The 13,823-nt window shown below is 39.8% G+C and overlaps 1 protein-coding gene and 1 long non-coding RNA gene across 2 annotated transcripts; both read right to left on the bottom strand.

Annotated features, from left to right (window-relative positions):
* Window positions 1–338: 338 nt before the first annotated feature.
* LOC141633431 (uncharacterized) lies at window positions 339–3,029 on the bottom strand. Its single transcript, XR_012538200.1, has 3 exons — window positions 2,365–3,029; window positions 2,199–2,271; window positions 339–548 (listed from the first exon to the last, which is right to left on the bottom strand). It is a non-coding gene; the product is annotated as an uncharacterized LOC141633431 (long non-coding RNA).
* Window positions 3,030–6,646: 3,617 nt separating this feature from the next.
* On the bottom strand, window positions 6,647–7,255 carry LOC141630139 (uncharacterized). Its single transcript, XM_074443010.1, has one exon. The coding sequence runs from the start codon at window positions 7,253–7,255 to the stop codon at window positions 6,647–6,649; it is 609 nt and encodes a 202-aa protein (XP_074299111.1).
* Between the last annotated feature and the right edge of the window lie 6,568 nt (window positions 7,256–13,823).

The following is a 13,823-nucleotide window of genomic DNA, read 5'->3' as shown; positions in this document are numbered from 1 at the left end:
AAAAGGTTGAGATTGTGAATACAAGGTTGGTGAAGTATATAGAACTGTTGTTGATTGAAAGCATGTTGCATGGTAGTTGGTTTACAATGTTGGTTAGAATTGTAGGAAAAGTATATGAGAATGATGAATGATGTGGTAGAAAAAGGAAGTAGTTCATATGTGATAATATGTGATGAATGATGATGTTGCAGGATGGATGATTCATAATGTGGCATAATAATAACATGTGCATAGGAATGTTGTGTCGTATATATGACACCCCGCGATAAAGCGGAAAGTAAACTACTAAATAGATGCGAAAAATGTGAAGTTTTTAAAACTTTTATTTAGTAGATAGAGTTTAGCATGCGGGAGTCACTAACATTCGACAGAAGGAAAAACGGAAATAAAAACAAGGGTCCATACAAACAAAACGGTCAAAAGTGGGGAAAATATATCCCTCGAATGACATAAAGAAATAGGTGAGTCTAAGCGGTAAATAGGAAATCTAAAAGTCCAGGGTACTCGCTAGCTCACACGTCAAACCCCATATAAGCATCTTCACCAACCTGTCATTCATGTAAACATGAAAGCCACGTCGGGGGAGTAACTCAAGGTTCTCCCAGCCACAAAACATCAAGACGAACATGACAAAACACATAAATAAATGATCAGATTAAGTAAGATGAGAATGAGTTGAATTGTAACTATGCAAATGAGCATGCATGTTCAAAGATTCATAAATAAGGAAAGGAATACGACAAGCAAGTAAGCAAAGCATAAACAATGTTAAATAATGGAGGAAGAATGTAAGGGAGCAACATAAGTACCACTTAGCCATGAGCACGTAAATCAAGGAGATATGACCAATATACCATCCAAAATGCTAACATTTACTACTCTTAGACTATAATTCCCCCGGGTAGGACTACGATAATGATACGGTCCTAGTCTAAATCTGCAGATTCTCGGGTGTACATCCCGATTCGACGTGCGCCAGCACAGCACGCACCCAAGACTCGGCTACTAATAGAGACCGAGTACCCCAATCGATGCGAACAAAGACGAAAGTGGCGGAAGGACTAAGATATGACTCACTTGCCAAAGACAAAGACAAGTGGCCAAAACCATACTTGCCGTAACAAAGACAAGCGAGCCAAACCCGTACTTGCGAACAAAGACAAGTAGGGCGTAAATGTAAATCAAGCATATACGGTAGTATCATGGCATTTCTACAAGAATACGACTCTCACAAGTAATTATTTATAATCATCCTTTCATACTTGAGCGTATAAAATAAACATTTCATTTTATCATTATACATGTCGGCTAAATACAATAAATAAAATATAACAAGTGGTAATGGATAATTTACGTCATGTGGAAATTTACGAAATGCAAACAATCCAATGCAAGCGACAAATTGGGTCCAAAAATTTAGTAATGATGAGCCCACAAACATCCAGAAATTTGGTCCAAATAAAATGAAGAGGTGAGTCCAAAAGTTTTCATGGTTTGAGCCCAAGCATTGAATGTTGGTGAGTCCAACATCGAATCACAAAATAAAGAAAAAAAAAGGAACACGGCATCAATATGGCAAACACACGGTGATCATATAATAAAGAAAGAAGAGGACATATATCGAGTGTGCTCGAACCCAAGAAACACGAAATAAAGAAGAAGGAGGACAAACCGCACACCAAACCCAAAACAAAACCAGTCAAAACTTGCGACTTGTGAGCCCAACAATTCAATTCATGCTTCAGAAAACGCATCATCGGTGCGGTTTCGAAACAGGGGAAAGGGGATTAACCATTGCGTACGGGGAAGCATGACCCCAAGCAAGTAAGAGGTCGATCCAAGAGACGGAGGTATCCGCTACCGAACGGTAGGACGCCGTAGTCAACATACACATCCCTAGCAACATAAACAGTCCGGCGAGAAACCAAATGACATTTCTACTCGACCAAAACGAAGTCAACAGTTAAAAATAAACCATGGCAGAACAGAGAACTCGACTTCTTCCCCTTACCCAAACTCAGCAAGAAAACGGACCCAAAGGGGTCCAAACAACCATGAAAAATGAGCACAAACACAACAAAATCAACTCCATCTATGGGGGAAGCACATAAAGACTTCAACTTTGCGAAAAATAAGGCAAAAACGAGTAGAAAGGGGCGGAGTTTCCCGATGTTTGTCGAGTAACCTATCACGGTTACCTTAACTTTCTTCAATCTTCAAGGGAATGGTCTATTATGAACGAGTTTCCTTCGGGGTCCTCAAAGTCTTCACCTAAAAACCGTAATAAGAGCCGAGTTAGTTTAAAAACGTCACATTTATGAGACGGGTCGAGACGAGAACTTCACAAGGCTATGCCTTTCTTACCTTAAAAGATGAAGGAAGAGATAAGGAGAAGAATGGTGCAAGAATTATTGAGTTTGGTCGAAAATTGAGCGAGAAATCTAGGATTTTAAGTCGCCATTAATGGGTTCCTTGAGCCTGTTTTGAGTTTTTTTTTTTTTTTTACAGATGCAGAATTGTTGTTTGCAGGTGTTCTATTCTTTTACCCAGGGATTTCGAAAATGAATGGGGGTTGTTGGTGGGATATGGTTGGTCAGAGAGTGTGAGGGAGAGTGAAAATATTATTATTATATTAGTTGGGTGCCAAAATTGAGGGGTGTGTTGTCGCCCCGGGATAGGTCGAGAGTAGATAAGTCTAGACTCACATGTGAGCATGTGACGGTCTTTGCTAGAAGGAAATTCGTCTTAAACCTACTATAATTTAAGACGGAACTTTATTATTAATATAGTTATTATTATTATTACTATTATCATTTCTATCCAACGAAGACGTATATTTTTATATAACGTAAGCTTTAAAACTTATAGCTTTAATTAAATTACTTTATTAACATAATGGAATTAACTAGTTAAAGTAATGGGAAAATATTATTTTTCTTTATGAAAAAATTATACGAAAAGGGCGGGTGTTACAATTACCCCTCCTTTTAAAAAGTTTCGTCCTCGAAACTTGAAGTAAAAATAATTACCTTAAGAAAACAAATCCGGGTACTTGATACGCATAGAAGCTTCCGGTTCCCAAGTCACTTCTTCCACGTCACCGCACTTCCATAAAACTTTCAATAAGGGGACAACTTTACTCCTCAACTTTTTGTCTTTCTTATCCAAAATGCGAATCGGTCTCTCTTCGAAAGAAAGACTAGGCTCAAGCTCGGGAATTTCATTTTGCAACACATGACTCGGGTCACTAATGTACTTCCTAAGTTGAGATACATGGAACACATCATGAACTTTACCCAAACTCGGGGGCAAATCCAATTTGTAAGCCACGACACCAATCCTTTTCACCACATCATAAGGTCCAATGTACTTTGGGCTCAACTTCCCTTTAACTCCAAATCTCTTTACTCCTTTCATAGGAGAAACCTTCAAGAACACTTTATCACCAATTTCAAACTCCAAGGGTCGACGGCGAACATCGGCATAAGACTTTTGGCGATCTTGGGCGGCTTTCATTCTTTCTCGGATGATCTTCACTTGGTCAATTGTTTCAGCTAGCTTGTCGGGTCCTAGATCATGAACATCACTTGCTTGATCCCAACAAATCGGACTACGGCACTTTCTTCCATATAAAGCTTCATAAGGAGCCATCTTGATGGAGGCATGGTAACTATTATTGTAGGAAAATTCCACCAAAGGTAGGCTCTTCTCCCAACTAATATGGAAATCAAGGACACAAGCACGCAACAAATCTTCAAGAGTTTGAATCGTCCTTTCGGTTTGTCCATCGGTAGCGGCATGGAAAGCGGTACTCATCAACAACTTACTACCCATAGCATCTTGCAAAGCCTTCCAAAATCTCGAACAAAATCTTAGGTCACGATCCGACACGATCTCCTTAGGGACACCATGGTAACGAACAATCTCCTCAACATAGGCATTAGCAAGCCTATCTAGACTCCAAGTCTCTTTTATGGGGATAAACCTAGCACACTTGGTCAATCTATCCACAATCACCCATACGGCATCCTTTCCACCAACGGTCTTAGGCAAGGCCATAACAAAATCCATAGAGATAGATTCCCATTTCCATAAAGGCACATCTAAGGGTTGTAGCAAACCTCCGGGTCTCTTATGCTCAATCTTCACTTGTTGACAAGTGAGGCATTTCCCAACATAAGTCACAATGTCATTCTTCATGTTAGGCCACCAAAATTGAAGCTTCAAATCCTTATACATCTTGTCTCCTCCAGGGTGGATTGAATAAGGGGATAGGTGGGCTTCATCAAGAACTCTCTTTCTCAAGTTACTGGCATCGGGGACATACATGCGGCTTTGGTAACGAAGGTATCCACTAGCATCAATCTCACAATCTTTAGCTTTCCCTTCAAGAAGCTTGGCTTGGAATCTTTTGAAAGTAGCATCATCCACAAGGTTATCACGGATCTCACGAAGAATAACGGATTCGGCAACCATAGCACCAAGGTAATCAAAGCCACTTTCCACTATTTGCAAACTTAACTTACGAAATTCGGTACAAAGGTCATCGGGAAGTACACGGATGGCACTCAAGGAGTGAGTCGACTTCCTACTAAGAGCATCGGCAACCACATTTGCCTTTCCTTCGTGATATAACAACTCCAAATCATAGTCATTCACTAATTCCAACCAACGACGTTGTCTCATATTCAACTCTTTTTGGGTGAAAATATACCTCAAACTCTTATGATCGGTGTAGATACGGCAATGAACTCCAATGAGGTAGTGTCTCCACATCTTTAAGGCATGAACAACGGCGGCTAACTCAAGATCGTGGGTAGGGTAGTTCACTTCATGAACTCTCAATTGTCGCGAAGCATAAGCAACAACCTTCCTATTTTGCATGAGAACACAACCTAAACCCATCTTAGAAGCATCACAAAACACATCAAAGTCCACTCCATCCTCGGGTAAGGTCAACACGGGAGCGGTAGTCAATCTTCTCTTCAACTCTTGAAACGCTACTTCACAAGCTTCGGTCCACAAGAATTTGGTCTCTTTCTTCAAAAGTTGAGTCATCGGTCTAGCAAGCTTAGAAAAGTCCTTTACAAAGCGACGGTAATAACCCGCCAAACCCAAGAAACTACGGATCTCACCAACATTGGTCGGGCTCTTCCATTCCATCACGGCTTCAATCTTCGAAGGATCCACCATAACACCTTCCTTAGATATCACATGACCAAGAAATGACACCTTAGACAACCAAAATTCACACTTGGAAAATTTGGCAAACCACTTTTGACGACGAAGAATCTCTAAGATGGTACGAAGATGATCGGCATGCTCTTCCTCGGATTTAGAAAAGATGAGAATATCGTCGATGAAGACCACAACACACTTGTCCAAGTACTCACTAAAAGTTCGGTTCATTTGGTCCATGAAGATAGACGGGGCATTGGTTAAACCAAAGGGCATCACCTTAAACTCGAAATGTCCATATCTCGTGCTAAAGGCGGTTTTTGGAATATCGGAATCACGAACGGGAATTTGATGATAACCGGATCTTAGATCAATCTTGGAGAATGTAGAGGCACCTTTGAGTTGATCAAACAAATCTTCAATCCTAGGTAGAGGGTACTTGTTCTTAATAGTAGCACGGTTAAGCTCACGATAATCGATACAAAGTCTCATGGATCCATCTTTCTTCTTCACAAAGAGAACGGGAGCACCCCAAGGTGAGGCACTAGGTCGAATAAATCCTTTCTCAATCATCTCATCAAGTTGCTTCCTTAACTCTTTAAGTTCGGTTGGAGCCATACGGTAAGGAGCTTTAGCAATCGGTCCGGTTCCGGGCACAAGGTCGATAGAAAATTCCACGTCACGCTCGGGAGGTATCCCGGGCAACTCCTCGGGAAAAACATCGGCGAACTCACACACCACGGGTACTTCTTCAAGCTTCGGCAAAGAAGAAGAAGTAGAAGTCACCACACATAAAAAGACTTGGTGACCTTTCCTCTCCATACTCATCAACTTCAACGCGGAAATCAACTTCACACCTTCTTGAGAACGAACTCCTTTATCGGATACACGGGTTCCTAGCGGACTTTTGAGGCGAATCTTTTGATCTCTACACTCGAATCTTGCATCATACTTGGACAACCAATTCATACCCAAAATCACATCGAATTCCTCAAGTGGAAAACGAAGTAGGTTAGCGGGGAATAGATTTCCCGAAATTATGATAGGGACATCGGGAAAGAAGTAGGAGCATGAAATGATTTCTCCGGAAGGTAAGGATATAGGGGTATCCTCACTAGGTATGGGCTCAAGAGCTAACTTTTCCGAAAACTTGGAAGAAATAAAAGATAAAGATGCGCCGGTATCGAAAAGTATAAGGCATGGTTGATCAAAAATTGAGAACATACCCGTAATGATGTCGGGATGAGCGGCGGCTTCGGCACGACTCATGACAAAGATGGTTCCTCTTGGCTTGGCTTTAGGAGTAGGATCATCCTTCTTCTCGGGACAAGCATTGGCACGATGTCCTAAGCTTCTTACAAATGTAGCAATTCAAAGGTCGATTGTAGCATCCAACTCCGGGGTGAACGGCTTGCTTACAATTGAAGCACTTGCGAGCTTTCTCCAAATTGAGGTTGTTGTTGCTTGATTAGGAAACTTGCCCACTAGGCTCTTGCCTCCTTGGTTCTTGCACTCTTGGTTCTTGTGCTCTTGGTACAAACCTCTTGTTAGGATTGTTTTGTGAAGGAGAAGGCACAAAGGGTCTCTTGCCATGAAAGTTGGGACGGTAAGAAGTAGAGTGGGAACGAGTCTTGGCATCATTATCAATAGCCTTCAAGGAATTTTCGGCCCAAAGAGCATCATCATAGACCGCCACAAAGGTTGTGGAGTCTCTTCTCACCATACTTTCCAACTTGGGATTCAACTTGCTTTGGTAGAAGTAGACACGTTCATCTTCATCTTTCACAAACTTTGGGGCAAAGTGAGCAAGATCATTGAATTTGTTGGTGAAAGCTTGAACGGATAGGCCTCCTTGCTTGAAATCAATGAACTCCTTCAATTTTTGTTGCTTGAGTTCCTTAGGGTAGAAACGAGTTTCCACAAGAGTCTTGAAACGGTTCCAATCAAAGGTGGGGTCTTGAGTGACGGAAGGTCCGGTAATAGTCCACCACCTATCGGCCTCCTTCACAAGGAAATGAGAGGCAAGCTTCACTTTGTCTCGATCTTGAACATCATAAAGAGAGAAATTCTTCTCCATGTCACGAAACCACTCGGAAAGCTCAATAGGATCCACTTCACCACCATAGGTCCTAGCCTTGTTTCTTGCTAGTTGACTTGCAATCCAAGAAAAACTTCCTTGATGATCTACCACTTGTGGAGCGGGATGGGCTTGAACATTGACATTTTGTTGATTTTGAAGAATTTGAGTAAGGGCTTGCAAGATAGTATTCTCCACATTGTTTGGTCGCACCATCTTCTTAAAGCACCAAAGAGAGTCAAACGAGTTAGTACTTAACAAATAGCATACACAAGAAGACTACCAACTTAGGTCCTTAGTTCTACCCATCTCTCATTCATTATTTCAAGGTCAAGTTCAAAATTTAAGTTGGGGTACACGTGTGTGCGTCGGGAGCTACAAAGGCTCTGATACCAACTGTGACACCCCGCGATAAAGCGGAAAGTAAACTACTAAATATATGCGAAAAATGTGAAGTTTTTAAAACTTTTATTTAGTAGATAGAGTTTAGCATGCGGGAGTCACTAACATTCGACGAAGGAAAACGGAAATAAAAACAAGGGTCCATACAAATAAAACGGTCAAAAGTGGGGAAAATATATCCCTCGAATGACATAAAGAAATAGGTGAGTCTAAGCGGTAAATAGGAAATCTAAAAGTCCAGGGTACTCGCTAGCTCACACGTCAAACCCCATATAAGCATCTTCACCAACCTGTCATTCATGTAAACATGAAAGCCACAGTCAGTGGGGAGTAACTCAAGGTTCTCCCAGCCACAAAACATCAAGACGAACATGACAAAACACATAAATAAATGATCAGATTAAGTAAGATGAGAATGAGTTGAATTGTAACTATGCAAATGAGCATGCATGTTCAAAGATTCATAAATAAGGAAAGGAATAAGACAGGCAAGTAAGCAAAGCATAAACAATGTTAAATAATGGAGGAAGAATGTAAGGGAGCAACATAAGTACCACTTAGCCATGAGCACGTAAATCAAGGAGATATGACCAATATACCATCCAAAATGCTAACATTTACTACTCTTAGACTATAATTTCCCCGGGTAGGACTACGATAATGATACGGTCCTAGTCTAAATCTGCAGATTCTCGGGTGTACATCCCGATTCGACGTGCGCCAGCACAGCACGCACCCAAGACTCGGCTACTAATAGAGACCGAGTACCCCAATCGCCGAACAACAGACGAAAGTGGCGGAAGGACTAAGATATGACTCACTTGCCAAAGACAAAGACAAGTGGCCAAAACCATACTTGCCGAACAAAGACAAGGTGCCAAACCCGTACTTGCGTAACAAAGACAAGTAGGGCGTAAATGTAAATCAAGCATATACGGTAGTATCATGGCATTTCTACAAGAATACGACTCTCACAAGTAATTATTTATAATCATCCTTTCATACTTGAGCGTATAAAATAAACATTTCATTTTATCATTATACATGTCGGCTAAATACAATAAATAAAATATAACAAGTGGTAATGGATAATTTACGTCATGTGGAAATTTACGAAATGCAAACAATCCAATGCAAGCGACAAATTGGGTCCAAAAATTTAGTAATGATGAGCCCACAAACATCCAGAAATTTGGTCCAAATAAAATGAAGAGGTGAGTCCAAAAGTTTTCATGGTTTGAGCCCAAGCATTGAATGTTGGTGAGTCCAACATCGAATCACAAAATAAAGAAAAAAAAAGGAACACGGCATCAATATGGCAAACACAGTGATCATATAATAAAGAAAGAAGAGGACATGTATCAGTGTGCTCGGCAACCCAGTAAACACGAAATAAAGAAGAAGGAGGACAGCTGCACACCAAACCCAAAACAAAACCAGTCCAAAACTTGCAGACTTGTGAGCCCAACAATTCAATTCATGCTTCAGGAAAACGCATCATCAGTGCAGGTTTTGAAAACAGGGAGAGAGGGATTAACCATTGCGTACGGGGAAGCATGACCCAACCGCAAGTAAGAGGTCACCCAAGAGACGGAGGTATCCGCTACCGAACAGTAGGACGCCGTAGTCAACATACACAATCCCTAGCAACATAAACAGTCCAGGACGAGAAACCAAATGACATTTCTACTCGACCAAAACGAAGTCAACGATTAAAAATAAACCATGGCAGAACAGAGAACTCGACTTCTTCCCCTTACCCGAACTCAGCAAGAAAACGGACCAAAAGGGGTCCAAACAACCATGAAAAATGAGCACAAACACAACAAAATCAACTCCATCTATGGGGGAAGCACATAAAGACTTCAACCTTGCGAAAAATAAGGCAAAAACGAGTAGAAAGGGGCGGAGTTTCCCGACGTTTGTCGAGTAACCTATCACGGTTACCTTAACTTTCTTCAATTTTCAAGGGAATGGTCTATTATGAACGAGTTTCCTTCGGGGTCCTCAAAGTCTTCACCTAAAAACCGTAATAAGAGCCGAGTTAGATTAAAAACGTCACATTTATGAGACGGGTCGAGACGAGAACTTCACAAGTCTATGCCTTTCTTACCTTAAAAGATGAAGGAAGAGATAAGGAGAAGAATGGTGCAAGAATTATTGAGTTTGGTCGAAAATTGAGCGAGAAATCTAGGATTTTAAGTCGCCATTAATGGGTTCCTTGAGCCTGTTTTGAGTTTTTTTTTTTTACAGATGCAGAATTCTTGTTTGCAGGTGTTCTATTCTTTTACCCAGGGATTTCGAAAATGAATGGGGGTTGTTGGTGGGATATGGTTGGTCAGAGAGTGTGAGGGAGAGTGAAAATATTATTATTATTATATTAGTTGGGTGCCAAAATTGAGGGGTGTGTTGTCGCCCTGGGATAGGTCGAGAGTAGATAAGTCTAGACTCACATATGAGCATGTGACGGTCTTTGCTAGACGGAAATTCGTCTTAAACCTACTATAATTTAAGACGGAACTTTATTATTAATATAGTTATTATTATTATTACTATTATCATTTCTATCCAACGAAGACGTATATTTTTATATAACGTAAGCTTTAAAACTTATAGCTTTAATTAAATTACTTTATTAACATAATGGAATTAACTAGTTAAAGTAATGGGAAAATATTATTTTTCTTTATGAAAAAATTATACGAAAAGGGCGGGTGTTACAGTATACGTATATTTTGTTTGCATAAAGTTGTATGATAAGTTTATGTACTTGTCCACTATTGTTCATGTGTATATGTGGTAAGAAGTGTGTAGCAGTAATGGATGAATTGGTTGGAAGAGATTAAGTAAGTAGTTGCATAAAAATATGAAATTCATGTGTGGAACATGTTTATGTGGGTAATGGATTTTATAATATTGCGATGTTAGTAACATGTGAATAGGGGATTTTATGTCGTATATTATGTTATTGTGTACGTAAAGTTATAAAATAAAAGCATGTGGGTAAATCGTAATTGACAAGTTAAATAACCTATGTGCATGATGAATGTTGTTGCTTGGCTTTTGAAAATAGTAACATATGATTATGAATACTGGTTTTATAAGTTTTGGACTGGTTTTGTTTGCTTGGATGTTGTTTAAGCTGTTTGGAAGTAAAAATCAAATAGTTATGTCGTCTGATTACAGCAAAGTTGTCTTTAAACTGTTATAACTTGAAATGCATAAATGATGTTGATGTGATTCCAATTGGAAGTGATATCTTGTCCTTTTACGATTCTAACGATAGGTCACACGCCCAAAACGACCAAGAAATGAGTGAGTTATGGCTGTTTTACGAAAACTGGACAGTGCTGAGAAATGCGTAGGTACTCGATCGAGTAGCCTTGGTCCTCGATCGAGTAGGGGCGCACTCGATCGAGTACGTCACTTACTCGATCGAGTGGCCCTGGTAATTTGTTTTACGTGCTTCTGATCTTCACCTACTCGATCGAGTAAGTCACTTACTCGATCGAGTGGCCTGTACTCGATCTAGTGACCCCTATTTTGGGTCATATGCTTATCTTTTGACTTCGTTGGATATTATGTTTAATTCAAAGGTGTTAAATTATTTCGTTATGTATTGTTTTACGTATGTGTTGGTCCTGAAGCGTAAGTTACCCAATATTATGGTGGTGAGTGGCACTTTATGGTGAGTATGAGTTTGGTGGGAGGAGATGAGCTATATGTGGTTGTGCTGAGAAGTGGAAAGACAAAAAGAACATTGATGAGCCGATTGACGCATGGTGCAAGTTTTTGTGAGACGTGGTGAGTGATATATTCGCGAATTTGAGTGATGTAAAGGCAAGTGGATGTGAGTAAGGAGTAATGTAAGTGTAAGGAATGTGAGACTAAAGGGGTGACAGGAAGGATGTGGATAGTAGCAACTTGAGATGTGTAAGAATTATGGAGGGAGATGGTTAGATTGTGTTGGTTAGGAATATCTGTAATAAAAAGTCGTTGTAGAGGGATGGAGAATGGTGGTCTATAGTGAACTGAGATGGAGACATGCCGCGAGGTGGACTTGTAGACAATGAGTGAGTTTGGGAGATTTGGTTTATTAAGAGGTGAAACTAATATGTGATTTCCTTGGGCAATTAACGGCATGAAATGAAATTGTTTGAACAGTGAACGTTGATTTTATGGATAGGTTAGTGGCAAGTGTGAGTGATAGCAAAATAAAAGAAGATCCATGGTAAGAAAGAGTGAGATGATATCGACATGAAATAGTGAGATTTGAGTTTTGGAGCAACAAAAAGGTAATTGCAGCACTAAAGCGTTAGAAAGAAGTAATAAGGAGTTGAATGGTTAATTACTTTTGTCGAGTGTAAAAAGAATAGAATGAGGGGAGTAAAACTAAGAAAATATTGACCTGAGTTATGTGATATAGAGGTAAGGAGTCACCGAGATGTGCGACACCAATCATGAGGATGTTAGTTAATGGTTATATAGGAGTTTCGGGACAACATGATTAGTCTTGAGTTTTGAGGAATTAAGGAAAGTAAGAAGTTGGTAGAATATCTGCATGATAAGAGATTTTGGTGGAGAGCTAGATGATGATACAATTGAGGATAGTATTGGGAAGAATGTTGAGGTAATTTTGTTGATGGATTTGATGTTCGTTGTTTGGGATGATAACCAAAGATCGGAAACAAATCGTGATGTTTAGAGATGAGTGTAACAGGTCTGATGTCCGGATAGTGGTAGTGTTATGGTTTGTGACTAGTGGTTAAGGGTGATGGTATATTAGAAGAGTAACAATTCTAAATAGGTTGATTTTGTAGAGATCAGATTGATAGGTATGGTTGTGAGAGAGTATAAGAGGTGGTTATATGAGGCGGTTGTTAGTAGTTGAGTATTAATGGCATGGTTACAATTGGCAGGGGGTGATAGATATGATAAGGGAAGAATATGTTATGAGGGGTATACGAGTTAAGCTCGGGTGAGAGGTAACTTTTATCGGTGGTAACTTACGTGATCGGGGATTGACTGTTGGGTGTGATTACGGGTCCGTGATATATATATATATATATATATATATATATATATATATATATATATATAAATGTTGGTGTGAGGTTTTGACCTCACAAGACGTGGTATGGTGTGATTATCATAAAGTTGTTATTTGAATGTTCAGTAATGCATGATTGGGTACGCTAATCTAATTGAATGATGATTAAAAAGGTAATAATTTGAGTTATCTGGCATGACTGGTTATACTTGTATGTATTCATGATACATGTTAATCTGTGATATGGTAAGGGGATGATATTCATGAGGTTATTATCTGTTTTATTCATATAATATGTTGTGTTGGGATTGAGTAAAGTGGATTTGAGTAAGTTTTCTTGTCCGAAAAGTGATTTCCGGAGTCGGTGTTTATGGAATTGTATGTGGTTGTGATGTCTATCGGTGTGGTTGTGGCGCCTCGGGTGGTGATCCCACACGGTACTTAGTGTTGTGATGCGGGTATTTTCACACTGCGGTGTGGTCATTGGTAACGGTTTTGCGATGCCGTCACCGGTTGTGGTGGAATAGACGGGATGATTATGATACGAGTTTTAAAGTACATACCAGCTTATACATAGATTGTTGTTTTGTTTGTTGTTGTTTCTGTGAGTTTCAGATTTGGACAGATAGACCGTTGTTTTTTGTTTGCGATGTTTCTTACAAGTTTCAGTTTGAGAATGAGGGTAGAGTATGATATAAAGAGAGTTGTATATGTTTTCGTTGTTGTCAGGGTATAGAAATGTTTTGTTGATGGGACACAGTTGTCAGAGGTTGATACAGTACTTTTGATCTTGTTGTAGATGAGACATCGGTGCACATAGTCATGGAAAGTGATTCGTAAAATATGTGTGGTAATGACCTGAAAGATGCAGGTGGTTCATAATCCTTTGTTGAGACAGTGAGTGTAGGGTGTTGGGGGAATTATTGTCATGATAAGTTATGTATGAGTTTTGCGGTAATAAAGGAAAGAACTTGAGGATCTAGTGTGAGTGTACGTAACGAGTGTGGATCGTGAGTTATGCTTTTGGGAGATAGGTGCTTTACATAGAGAGGTATGCCATGTTGCGGTAATGTGGAAGAGTTGGAGTATTGGTTATGCTAAGGGTTTTATGGTTTT

This window comes from Silene latifolia, chromosome Y (assembly GCF_048544455.1).
Source record: "Silene latifolia isolate original U9 population chromosome Y, ASM4854445v1, whole genome shotgun sequence".
Taxonomy (NCBI): Eukaryota; Viridiplantae; Streptophyta; class Magnoliopsida; order Caryophyllales; family Caryophyllaceae; genus Silene; species Silene latifolia.
The sequence above is the reverse complement of the archived record's forward strand: the minus strand, read 5'-3'. Positions and strand labels throughout refer to the sequence as shown.